This window comes from Phyllobates terribilis, unplaced genomic scaffold, assembly GCF_046119375.1.
Source record: "Phyllobates terribilis strain yellow unplaced genomic scaffold, ASM4611937v1 Scaffold_8__6_contigs__length_399053987, whole genome shotgun sequence".
Classification (NCBI taxonomy): domain Eukaryota; kingdom Metazoa; phylum Chordata; class Amphibia; order Anura; family Dendrobatidae; genus Phyllobates; species Phyllobates terribilis.
In genome coordinates this window covers 387203791-387217470 of record NW_027362768.1, presented here as the reverse complement: position 1 = coordinate 387217470, position 13680 = coordinate 387203791, and the positions used below count along the sequence as shown (strand labels likewise).

Genomic DNA, 13680 nt, shown 5'->3' with positions numbered 1-13680 from the left:
ACATTACCCTGTTATTACTGATTATTGTTATACATTATTACTGATTATTATTATACATTATTACCCTGTTATTACTGATATTATTACCCTGTTATTACTGATATTATTATACATTATTACCCTGTTATTACTGATTATTATTATACATTATTACCCTGTTATTACTGATATTATTATACATTATTACCCTGTTATTACTGATATTATTATCCTGTTATTACTGATTATTATTATACATTATTACCCTGTTATTACTGATATTATTATCCTGTTATTACTGATTATTATTATACATTATTACCCTGTTATTACTGATTATTATTATACATTACCCTATTACTGATTATTATTATACATTATTACCCTGTTATTACTGATATTATTATCCTGTTATTACTGATTATTATTATACATTATTACCCTGTTATTACTGATATTATTATACATTATTACCCTGTTATTACTGATATTATTATCCTGTTATTACTGATTATTATTATACATTATTACCCTGTTATTACTGATATTATTATCCTGTTATTACTGATTATTATTATACATTATTACCCTGTTATTACTGATATTATTATCCTGTTATTACTGATTATTATTATACATTATTACCCTGTTATTACTGATATTATTATCCTGTTATTACTGATTATTATTATACATTATTACCCTGTTATTACTGATTATTATTATACATTACCCTATTACTGATTATTATTATACATTATTACCCTGTTATTACTGATATTATTATCCTGTTATTACTGATTATTATTATACATTATTACCCTGTTATTACTGATTATTATTATACATTACCCTGTTATTACTGATTATTATTATACATTACCCTATTACTGATTATTATTATACATTATTACCCTGTTATTACTGATATTATTATCCTGTTATTACTGATTATTATTATACATTACCCTATTACTGATTATTATTATACATTATTACCCTGTTATTACTGATTATTATTATACATTATTACCCTGTTATTACTGATATTATTACCCTGTTATTACTGATTATTATTATACATTATTACCCTGTTAGCCTCCTCCGTATTCTGCTCTCACTCCGCTATTACACGCTGTTATCATAGATTATTATCTGCTATAGCGCACAGGCTTCTTCATGTGACGGACCCTATGTGGGGTTACTATGTAGGGCTCTTCCACACGATTCTCTATTACTCTCTTACACCGCAGTGTCTGTGTCGGACGTGCAGTCGGTGATACCGGACACACATCACGGTAACCGCCGTCCAGGACGTGACAGCGGCTCGGCCCCGGGTTACGGCCGCAGTTCCCCGCTCTCTGCCGCCTGCACTGTCAGTCCCCTGAGGCGGAACCTTTCTTGCAGGTCGGAACGTTCTGTGCCGTGTCCTGTGTTCCCGGCGGGGCGGCGCTGAGCGGACAGGCCTGCAGGGACTGAGCGGAGGCGGGGGAGACTCGCAGAGGCCGGAACAGGAGTCAGGGAAACGGGGAGCCCCGGAGCTGGGGAGAGAGCCCGGGCTGAGGGCAGAACCGAACCAGTGTGAGGTAAGTGTGAGCGGCGGCGGCCGCCCCTCGGTGCACCCACCGCCGCTCTGCACGGCGACGTTGTTATATGCACGTGTGTTATATAGGGGTCCCGGGAACCATGACAAAGCCCCTCCCCCAGGTTAGTGAGTACGGGAACCTGGGTCTATAGGGGATACTGGATCAGTGACTACGAGATCTTGGATTTATAATAGATGATGGATCAGTGAGTACAGAAACCTGGATCTATAGTGGATGATTGATCAGTGAGTATGGGACCCAGGGTTTATAGTGAGTGATGGATCAGTGAGTATTTAACCAAGGGTTTATAGTGGGAGGTGGATCAGTGAGTATGGGACCCAAGGATTTATAGTGGAAGATGGATCAGTGAGTATTTAACCAAGGGTTTATAGTTGGATATGGATCAGTGAGTATGGGACCCAGGATTTATAGTGGGTGATGGTTCAGTGAGTATGGGACCCAGGATTTATAGTGGGTGATGGATCAGTGAGTATGGGACCCAGGATTTATAGTGGGCGATGGATCCGTGAGTATGGGACCCAGGATTTATAGTGGGTGATGGATAAGTGAGTATGGGACCCAGGGTTTATAGTGGGTGATGGATCAGTGAGTATAGGACCCAGGGTTTATGGTGTGTGTTGGATCAGTGAGTATGGGACCCAGGGTTTATAATAAATTATAGATCAATGAGTACACAAACCTGGATCTATAGTTTATGATGGATCAATAAGTATGGAATCCAGCGTTTACAGTGGAAGATGGATCAGTGAGTATGGGACCCAGGTTTTATAGTGGGTGATGATTCAGTGAGTATGTAACCCAGGGTTTATAGTGGGTGATGGATCAGTGAGTACAGGACCTGGAGTCCAGAGTGAGTGATGGATTAGTGTGTATGAGACCCTGGGTCTATAGAGGATGATGGTTATGTGAGTACAGAAACCTGGGTCTGTTGAGAATTGTGGATCAGTGAGTATGGGACCCTGGGTTTTTTAGTTTGTGATGGATTAAGGTTTGAGACCTTGGGTGTATAGTCAATGATAGATTGATGTATATAGGTTGCTGGTTCTATAGTAGGTGATGAATGAGACCATAGTTGTATAATGGGTTAGTGAGTCACAGCCTCTGAATGTATAGTAGATGATGGATCAGTGTGTATGAGCCCCTGGTTGTGTATGAGTTGATGGATCAGTGTGTATGAGCCCCTGGTTGTGTAGGAGATGATGGATCAGTGTGTATTAGATTCTGGTTGTGTGTGAGTTGATGGATCAGTGTGTATGAGCCCCTGGTTGTTTATGAGATGATGGATCAGTGTGTATGAGCCCCTGGATGTGTGTGAGATGATCGATCACGGTGTATGAGCTGATGGATCAGTGTGTATGACCCGCTGGTTGTGTATGAGGTGATGGATCAGTGTGTATGAGCCCCTGGTTGTGTGAGGTTATGGATCAGTGTGTATGAGCCTCAGGATTTATAGCGGGAGATGGATCAGTGAGTATGGGACCAAGGATTTATAGTGTGGGATGGATCAGTGAGTGTGGGACCCATGATTTATAGTGGGGGATGGATCAGTGAGTTTGGGACCCAGGATTTATAGTGGGGGATGGATCAGTGAGTATGGGACCCAGGATTTATGGTGGGGGATGGATCAGTGAGTATGGGACCCAGGATTTATAGTGGGGGATATATCAGTGAGTATGGGACCCAGGATTTATAGTGGGGGAAGGATCAGTGAGTATGGGACCCAGTATTTATAGCGGTGATTAATCAGTGAGTATTTAACCAAGGGTTTGTAGTGGGAGGTGGATCAGTGAGTACGAGACCCAGGATTTATAGTGGGGGATGGATCAGTGAGTATTTAACCAAGGGTTTATAGTGGGAGATGGATCAGTGAGTATGGGACCCAGGATTTATGGTGGGTGATGGATAAGTGAGTATGGGACCCAGGATTTATAGTAGGTGATGGATCAGTGAGTATGGGACCCAGGATTTATAGTTGGTGATGGATCAGTGAGTATAGGACCCAGGGTTTATAGTGGGTGTTGGATCAGTGAGTATGGGACCCAGGGTTTATAATAAATTATGGATCAGTGAGTACAGATACCTGGATCTATAGTTGATGATGGATCAGTAAGTATGGAATCCAGCGTTTACAGTGGAAGATGGATCAGTGAGTATGGGACCCCGGTTTTATAGTGGGTGATGATTCAGTGAGTATGTAACCCAGGGTTTATAGTGGGTGATGGATCAGTGAGTATGGGACCCAGTGGGTCATGGATTACTGTGTGAGACCCTTTGTCTATAGAGGATGATGGATCAGTGAGTACAGAGTCCTGGATCAGTGAATATGAGACACTGTGACTGTGTACAATGGTGGATCAGTGAGTACAGGACCCGGAGTCCACAGTGAGTGATGGATTAGTGTGTATGAGACCCTGGGTCTATAGAGGATGATGGTTATGTGAGTACAGAAACCTGGGTCTGTTGAGAATTGTGGATCAGTGAGTATGGGCCCCTGCTTTTATAGTTTGTGATGGATCAAGGTATGAGACCTTGGGTGTATAGTCAACGATAGATTGATGTATATAGGTTGCTGGTTCTATAGTAGGTGATGAATGAGACCATAGTTGTATAATGGGTTAGTGAGTCACAGCCTCTGAATGTATACTAGATGATGGATCAATGTGTATGAGTTGATGGATCAGTGTGTATGAGCCCCTGGTTGTGTATGAAATGATGGATCAGTGTGTATGAACCCCTGGTTGTGTAGGAGATGATGGATCAGTGTGTATAAGCCCCTAGTTGTGTAGGAGATGATGGATCAGTGTGTATGAGCCCCTGGTTGTGTATGAGGTGATGGATCAATGTGTATGAGCCCCTGGTTGTGTATGAGGTGATGGATCAGTGTGTATGAGCCTCAGGATTTATAGTGGGGGATGGATCAGTGAGTATGGGACCCAGGATTTATAGTGGGGATGGATCAGTGAGTATGGGACCCAGGATTTATAGTGGGGGGTGGATCAGTGAGTATGGGACCCAGGATTTATAGTGGGGGATGGATCAGTGAGTATGGAACCCAAGATTTATAGTGGGGGATGGATCAGTGAGTATTTAACCAAGGGTTTATAGTGGGAGATGGATCAGTGAGTATGGGACCTAGGATTTATAGTAGGTGATGGATCAGTGAGTATGGTACCCAGGATTTATAGTGGGTGATGGATCAGTGAGTATGGGACAGAGGGTTTATAGTGGGTGATGGATCAGTGAGTATAGGACCCAGGGTTTATGGTGGGTGTTGGATCAGTGAGTATGGGACCCAGGGTTTATAATGAATTATGGATCAGTGAGTACAGATACCTGGATCTATAGTTGATGATGGATCAGTAAGTATGGAATCCAGTGTTTACAGTGGAAGATGGATCAGTGAGTATGGGACCCGGGTTTTATAGTGGGTGATGATTCAGTGAATATGTAACCCAGGGTTTATAGTGGGTGATGGATCAGTGAGTATGGGACCCAGTGGGTCATGGATTACTGTGTGAAACCCTTTGTCTATAGAGGATGATGGATCAGTGAGTACAGAGTCCTGGATCAATGAATATGAGACACTGTGACTGTGTACAATGGTGGATCAGTGAGTACAGGACCCGGAGTCCACAGTGAGTGATGGATTAGTGTGTATGAGACCCTGGGTCTATAGAGGATGATGGTTATGTGAGTACAGAAACCTGGGTCTGTTGAGAATTGTGGATCAGTGAGTATGGGCCCCTGCTTTTATAGTTTGTGGTGGATCAAGGTATGAGACCTTGGGTGTATAGTCAACGATAGATTGATGTATATAGGTTGCTGGTTCTATAGTAGGTGATGAATGAGACCATAGTTGTATAATGGGTTAGTGAGTCACAGCCTCTGAATGTATACTAGATGATGGATCAGTGTGTATGAGATGATGGATCAGTGTGTATGAGCCCCTGGTTGTGTATGAAATGATGGATCAGTGTGTATGAACCCCTGGTTGTGTAAGAGATGATGGATCAGTGTGTATAAGCCCCTAGTTGTGTATGAGATGATGGATCAGTGTGTATGAGATGATGGATCAGTGTGTATGAGCCCCTGGTTGTGTATGAGGTGATGGATCAGTGTGTATGAGCCCCTGGTTGTGTGAGGTTATTGATCAGTGTGTATGAGCCTCTGGTTGTGTGAGGTGATGAATCAGTGTGTATTAGTCTGGTTGTGTGTGAGATGATGGATCAGTGTGTATGAGCCCCTGGTTGTGTGAGGTTATGGATCAGTGTGTATGAGCCCCAGGTTGGGTATGAGATGATGGATCAGTGTGTATGAGTCCCAGGTTGTGTGTGAGTTGATGGATCAGTGTGTATGAGCCTCTGGTTGTGTGAGATGATGGATCAGTGTGTATGAGCCTCTGGTTGTGTGAGATGATGGATCAGTGTGTATGAGCCCCTGGTTGTGTATGAGTTGATGGGTCAATGTGTATGAGCCCCTGGTTGTGTGAGATGATGGATCAGTGTGTATGAGTTGATGGGTCAATGTGTATGAGCCCCTGGTTGTGTGAGATGATGTATCAGTGTGTATGAGATGATGGATCAGTGTGTATGAGCCCCTGGTTGTGTATGAGATGATGGATCAGTGTGTATGAGCCCCTGGTTGTGTATGAGATGATGGATCAGTGTGTATGAGCCCCTGCTTCTGAGTGAGATGATGGATCAGTGTGTATGAGCACGCTTATAGGACATGTTTCTCTGATGGCTTGACTACATTGGGTGAGTATGGTTGCAGCGGAGTGGACTGGATCAGTATGTACGTGTCGTGATCAGAAAGCTTTAGTGTGACTTCATCTGTTCTTTGCAGTATGGATGCAATGCTTCCTGGTGACGGTGACCCGCACACCTCGCCCTCCGTCTCGCCCTCCGCCACTGTGTACAAAGCCTCAGTGGTCACTTGTACACCACCACACACATATACAGGGCAAGGTGGACCCCAATACCCACCCCCCTCCCCTCGTGCCTGGTTGTAAATGCACCTATACTGTAAGCAATACGGTTGCAGACTGCGCCATCTCGCGCGCGGGGGGGGGGGGGGGGGGGGGGTCAGGAGAAATACACCTTTGTTAACGGGACCCAGTCTAGTTACAGGGAAGTCTATGGATGATGGACGTCACGGCCGCCATATACTATGCACATAATGTTGGGAACATGCTCCGTGTAAGGTCGGTTCTCCTGTGGGGGGTAGTAATCCAGCGCTGTCCTTCCCTGGTACTGGGACAGATGGTGGCATGCCGGGGGTCTCTCCCAGACACTGGGGGCACGACAGACTGACGCTGACATGTAGCATTACAGCAGCGTTGTCATTACTGCCATCACCCACAGCAGGTACAGCGGAGCCAGACCTCCGCACACCAGGAGCAACACCGCATCAGCTGCGGCTCGCTGTTATCAGCTCTCTGGAGCAACACAAGCTGCTATCTGCTTACTGCCATCCAGGAAAGGCGGTCTCTGCCAGCCTGGTTCTTCTTATGGTTGGGCAGATCGCTCACTGTATTAGCGCTCTGCCTGATCATCAGGAAAGCTGTCTTCTTCATGAGTAGTAATACACTTAGAGTTTTTGAGGCGTCATCGTGACCTCTGCTCCCCACCCTTAAGTTAAGGTCCTGGCGTGCCATGTTTTGGGGCGACGTGGGGGGGTCAGTGGCTTGTAACTATTACTGCAAACAGGGGGCTCATCCCCCAATCCTCACTGATCTGACTGAGAGAAGGAGGAGGCGCGTCATTCATACACAGCAGTGCCGGAGTGGACCGGCTCCTAGAGGTATGGAAGAGCTGCCGTCTGCATGTCTGATGGTCCGGACTCTCTGCTAGTCCAGCACTTAGCTGTCGTCTGTGCGCCTGTGCCAGGCTGGGTCTGATCTCTGTACCTGGTTCTGCCAGACGTCGTCTGGTTCTGACTTTGCTTTCAGATGAATGCAGGCTGTTGCTCTCTGTTATCAGCCCATGCTTCCAGTGTGTTTTCTTCTGGGTCTCAGCAGGTGATTGTGGTCGTAGTCTGATCTCATCAGTTATGGAGTGGATGGTGGCAGCGCTGACGCGTCACATGATGAGCATCCACCAATCCGATCTACTTATTAGTACACCTATTACTGTGTGATAGGAATGGAGGAAGGTGCACCCTGAAAATGCTTCCCCTCATCTTTATCTCCGGTCTCCCCCATCCTGATGCTGTATTTTTTTACTCAAGTGATGCGACTTTATAATTTATTATGAGCTTTAATTTCTTTCCATGATAGATCTCTGCATGCTGTCAGTGAATGGGAACCTTCTTACCTGATGTCGATGTGTTTGTATCTGCAGCTCCCCGGTCGTCCCAGGAGGATGCGCAGGTAACGTGCTGCTCCCCGGAAGGATTTGCAATGTCTGACGCATCCATCTCACCAAGCGAGCCAGACCTGGATCCACAGGAGGAGGAGGACGACGAGGAGGAAGACGATGACGAGGAGGACGAGGCTGATGAAGAGGATGAGTTGGATGATGAAAATGATGGGGATGATGAAGATGAAGTGGATGACAAGAAAAGTGAGTGCAGTTTGTGACCTCTGTACGGGTGGGGTGTGGGGCGGGCGTGGATCTGCTCCAGATTTCCAAACATCAGTCCATTAACTTATGTCCAGAGGATGGAGGATGATTATATTGTACTGAGCATGGTGGCTCAGTGGTTAGCACTGTATGGTGGCTCAGTGGTTAGCACTGTATGGTGGCTCAGTGGGTAGCACTGCAGCCTTGCAGCGCTGGGGTCCTGGGTTCAATCCCACCAAGAACAACATCTGCAAGGAGTTTGTATGTTCTCCCCGTGTTTCGTGGGTTTCCTCCAGGTTCTCCGGTTTCCTCCCACACTCCAAAGACTGATAGGGAATGTAGATTGTGAGCCCCAATGGGGACTGAGATGATGTCTGTAAAGCGCTGCGGAATTACTGGGGGAGGTGACTGTAGGGCAGGAGACTACAATCTATTATCCTCTCTTCAGTCTAAAGTTGCTGATAGCAGTTGAGGACATTCTCGGCTCTGCCTCATCTGTGTGAGCGGTGTTGGTGTGCTGCCCCCAGGCTGCGGGGTTAGGTCGGAGCGGTGGGCGAGTCTGTCCCGGGGCTCCTCCAGGTGCAGTCACCGCTTGGTGGAGGTGAATGCTGTGCGTTGTCCTCCTTACAGGAGCGCAGGGAGCCGGCTGCCCGGGTATTATCAGGGCGCCCTCCTGGCAGCCGGCAGGTGTCTCCCTCTTCGCAGCTTTGGTTTGTAGAGGGGATTCTGTGTGATCATCAGCCCTATAAATATAAGAGCGGATTCCTGCATATGTGAGCTCTCATCTTGTGGCCAGTCTTCAATCATAAGGGCATGCTGGGGCTTGTAGTGAGGGGGTGCGAATCACCCATATCATTGACTACACTTCCTTTTTTTTTTTTATTACTTACGACAACTGTTTGCCCACCCTGCGGGGTCTGCGCTCTTTCCACAGGGTCTGCGCCCTGGCTTTCGTCCACCCTCGGGGTCCGTTCCCGTCCTTCCTGGGGTCTGCGTCGTCTGATCCTCACTGCATTATGTAACGTCTCGACCTCTTTATGTAACACCCGGCAAATTAACCCTCTTATATAACAGGAGGCCCAATATTCAGCTGTGTAACCCCTCATGTCCCAGATCCCGCCTCGCGCACACATTAATGCCGGGCGTTGTGCTCAGTCTTAGTGTGGAGGGTGCAGGACACAGATGGCGATAAGTAGCAGACACACCGGTGACCTATATTCAGGGGTGACTGCTGGGGTCAGTGACTGCCAGAGAGACCCTGGCAGGAAAGAAGGTGTCGGGGTCACGGTGTTCACTGTCATTACACCCATCCTATCCAACCTGCCCTCAGCTCCCTCCTGAGCGCCCCCTAGTGGATGCTGCCCAAATGTTCTCCTATTGTGAGGAAAGTCTCAGATTTAGTCTTTCTTTTTGCAGAAAAGTCTCAGAGCGCCGCACTTAGTGCAGAAAATTCTGAGCACGGCTCCGGTGACGAGGATGAATGGAAATGCTCATCTACCTCAGGGCAGAACGAAAAAGGGGAGAAGACGACGTCAAATGAGGAGGAGAAGAAGAAACGATTACAGAAGCCAACCAACATGAGGAGGAACATCAGGTGAGGATGTGCGGGGGCGGGGCCGACCTCATAGTGCGGGGGGGGGGGGGGCTGATCTCATAGTGCAGCCCGGGGGGGGGGGGGGGAATCTGATGTCGCAGTAGCCCCGGGGGGGGGGGGGATCTGATGTCGCAGTAGCCCCGGGGGGGGGGGGATCTGATGTCGCAGTAGCCCGGGGGGGGGGGGGGGGGGGGGGGTCTGATGTCGCAGTAGCCCGGGGGGGGGAATCTGATGTCGCAATGTCGCAGTAGCCTGGGAGGGGGGGGTGTCTGATGTCGCAGTAGCCCGGGGGGGGGGGGGGGGGGGGGATCTGATGTCACAGTAGCCCGGGGGGGGGGGGGGGGGGTCTGATGTCGCAATGTCGCAGTAGCCTGGGGGGGGGGGGGGTGTCTGATGTCGCAGTAGCCCGGGGGGGTGGGGGGTGTCTGATGTCGCAGTAGCCCGGGGGGGGGGGGGGGGGGGGGGGGTCTGATGTCGCAATGTCGCAGTAGCCCGGGGGGGGGGATCTGATGTCGCAGCAGCCCGGGGGGGTGGGGGGTGTCTGATGTCGCAGCAGCCCGGGGGGGGGGGGGGGGGGGTGTCTGATGTCGCAGTAGCCTGGGGGGGGGGGGGGTGTCTGATGTCGCAGTAGCCCGGGGGGGGGGGGATCTGATGTCGCAGCAGCCCGGGGGGGTGGGGGGTGTCTGATGTCGCAGTAGCCCGTGGGGGGGGGAGGTGTCTGATGTCGCAGTAGCCTGGGGGGGGGGGGGGTGTCTGATGTCGCAGTAGCCCGGGGGGGTGGGGGGTGTCTGATGTCGCAGTAGCCCGGGGGGGGTCTGATGTCGCAATGTCGCAGTAGCCCGGGGGGGGGGGATCTGATGTCGCAGCAGCCCGGGGGGGTGGGGGGTGTCTGATGTCGCAGTAGCCCGGGGGGGGGGGGGTGTGTCTGATGTCGCAGTAGCCCGGGGGGGGGGGGGGGGGCATCTGATGTCGCAGCAGCCCGGGGGGGGGGGGGTGTGTGTCTGATGTCGCAGTAGCCCGGGGGGGGGGGCATCTGATGTCGCAGTAGCCCGGGGGGGGGGGGGCATCTGATGTCGCAGTAGCCCGGGGGGGGGGGGGCATCTGATGTCGCAGCAGCCCGGGGGGGTGGGGGGTGTCTGATGTCGCAGTAGCCCGGGGGGGGGGTGTGTCTGATGTCGCAGTAGCCCGGGGGGGGGGTCTGATGTCGCAGTAGCCTGGGGGGTGGGGGGGGGGGTGTCTGATGTCGCAGTAGCCCGGGAGGGGAGGGCGGGGGTCTGATGTCGCAGTAGCCCGTGGGGGGGGGAGGTGTCTGATGTCGCAGTAGCCCGGGGAGGGGGATCTGATGTCGCAGTAGCCCGGGGGGGGGGGTGATCTGATGTCGCAGTAGCCCGGGGGGGGGGGGGTCTGATGTCGCAGTAGCCCGGGAGGGGGGGGTCTGATGTCGCAGTAGCCCGGGGAGGGGGATCTGATGTCGCAGTAGCCCGGGGAGGGGGATCTGATGTCGCAGTAGCCCGGGGGGGGAGGGCGGGGGTCTGATGTCGCAGTAGCCCGGGGGGGAGGGCGGGGGTCTGATGTCGCAGTAGCCCGGGGGGGGAGGGCCTGATTTCGCAGCCATTGGGTGACGGTCTGTGCACCTATTCATGGGTCTGCATTGTGCCCGGCTGTATGATCACACAGTGGTTGGGGTTCCGCTCTGCGCCGCTCCGGTCCTCCTGTGTGTGGCGCTCTGAGTAATGACGCTCGTCTCGCTGTGACGCAGGAAGCTGCTCCGTGAAGATCAGTTGGAGGCGGTGACCAAGACCGCGCAGCAGGAGGAGCTGGAGAGACGGAAACGTCTGGAGCAGCAGAGGAAGGATTACCCCGTGCCCCTGATCCCTACGCTGCCTGCTGTCCCTCTAGACTTCCTCAGTGGTACGGGCGTCAGGCGCTGATTGGGCCGCGGGGGGAGGGGAGAGCCGGTGCCGTCAATAGAGTGATGTGCAATTTGCTTTACAGAAGAGATCGAGCTGAGGACGGCAGACGTGTCACAAATTGTGGGGAACCAGGAGATCATCTGCCTGGACAGCAGCAGCGGGGACAGCGAGGACGAGTCCCAGAGGAAGGTTCTGGCTGGTGAGGACATGCGCTGTGGGGTGTAAGGCCTCTATCGTCGGTGTTGGTCCGTGTGTCCATAACTCCCATCGTTATTGCTCTCCCTCTTTGCGTGTCCCCTACAGAGGTGATTGAGCTGAGCTCGGGGGAGGAGGAGTCTCTGCAGGTCGTGGACACTGGCGACTCCACTAGTGAAGTCGATGACGCTGATCTCGGGGGTGAGAACAGCGGCTCCCACGTCAATGACACCCTGAACCTGCCGGATGCCTTTGGTCAGGTCCTTGTCAATATTAACCACCCGCCCAATGAGAAGGACATTTTCCTGGCGCCACAGCTGGCCGGATCTGTGAAACCTCATCAGGTGAGTGCACAGTCTCCGTTCTGCTCCCAGTGACTCCCCCATATCTCCTGCCTTTCCATGTGACCCCCAATATCCTGCCGTTGTCTCCTGGGCAGATTGGGGGCATCCGCTTTCTGTATGATAACCTGGTGGAGTCTCTGGAGAGATTTTCCGGCAGCAGCGGCTTTGGCTGTATCCTGGCGCACAGCATGGGATTGGGCAAGACCCTGCAGGTCATCTCCTTCCTGGACGTTCTCTTCCAGCACACCCCGGCCAAGACCGTGCTGGCGATTGTACCGGTGAGGAGCTCTCGAGTTACATTATCTGGATAACCACATATTGCAGAACTATGGGCAACATCACAGCCAGAATGGAGTCATGAGACCTGTGAGACACAAATACCTTGTTCTACTGAACACAAGACGGTATTGATGAAAGCACAACGTGGCCATGTGGCGACCTGGAGCTAAAGGCCCAGAATCCATCTAATTATTGTACAGGTTATAGATGTGATTTAATAAGCAGCATCACCTGAGTTACATCCTGTATTATACTCCAGAGCTGCGCTCATTATTCTGCTAGTGCAGTCACTGTGTATATACATTACATTACTGATCCTGAGTTACATCCTGTATTATACTCCAGAGCTGCACTCACTATTCTGCTGGTGCAGTCATTGTGTACATACATTACATTACTGATCCTGAGTTACCTCCTGTATTATACTCCAGAGCTGCACTCCCTATTCTGCTGGTGCAGTCACTGTGTACATACATTACAGTACTGATCCCGAGTTACATCCTGTATTATACTCCAGAGCTGCACTCACTATTCTGCTGGTGCAGTCACTGTGTACATACATTACATTACTGATCCTGAGTTACATCCTGTATTATACTCCAGAGCTGCACTCACTATTCTGCTGGTGCAGTCACTGTGTACATACATTACATTACTGATCCTGAGTTACATCCTGTATTATACTCCAGAGCTGCACTCACTATTCTGCTGGTGCAGTCACTGTGTACATACATTACATTACTGATCCTGAGTTACATCCTGTATTGTACTCCAGAGCTGCACTCACTATTCTGCTGGTGCAGTCACTGTGTACATACATTACATTACTGATCCTGAGTTACCTCCTGTATTATACTCCAGAGCTGCACTCACTATTCTGCTGGTGCAGTCACTGTGTACATACATTGCATTACTGATCCTGAGTTACATCCTGTATTATACTCCAGAGCTGCACTCGCTATTCTGCTGGTGCAGTCACTGTGTACATACATTACATTACTGATCCTGAGTTACATCCTGTATTATACACCAGAGCTGCGCTCACTATTCTGCTGGTGCAGTCACTGTGTACATACATTACATTACTGATCCTGAGTTACATCCTGTATTGTACTCCAGAGCTGCGCTCGTTATTCTGCTAGTGCAGTCTCTGTGCAGGTGAATATAACCATGACATGAATGGTTTACTTACATAGGAGGGGATAT

General features: G+C 50.1%; 1 protein-coding gene across 1 annotated transcript in view; it reads left to right on the top strand.

Moving 5' to 3' along the window:
• The first annotated feature begins 1207 nt into the window (after positions 1-1207).
• The window catches only part of RAD54L2 (RAD54 like 2), a 33200-nt gene continuing 20727 nt past the window's right edge, over positions 1208-13680 (top strand). The window contains exons 1-7 of the mRNA XM_073645154.1: positions 1208-1565; positions 7928-8149; positions 9566-9743; positions 11503-11654; positions 11739-11855; positions 11960-12195; positions 12291-12473. Coding sequence (XP_073501255.1) covers positions 7987-8149; positions 9566-9743; positions 11503-11654; positions 11739-11855; positions 11960-12195; positions 12291-12473 — 1029 coding nt within the window. The 5' untranslated portion in view covers positions 1208-1565; positions 7928-7986. The remainder of the gene's footprint in view (positions 1566-7927; positions 8150-9565; positions 9744-11502; positions 11655-11738; positions 11856-11959; positions 12196-12290; positions 12474-13680) is intronic.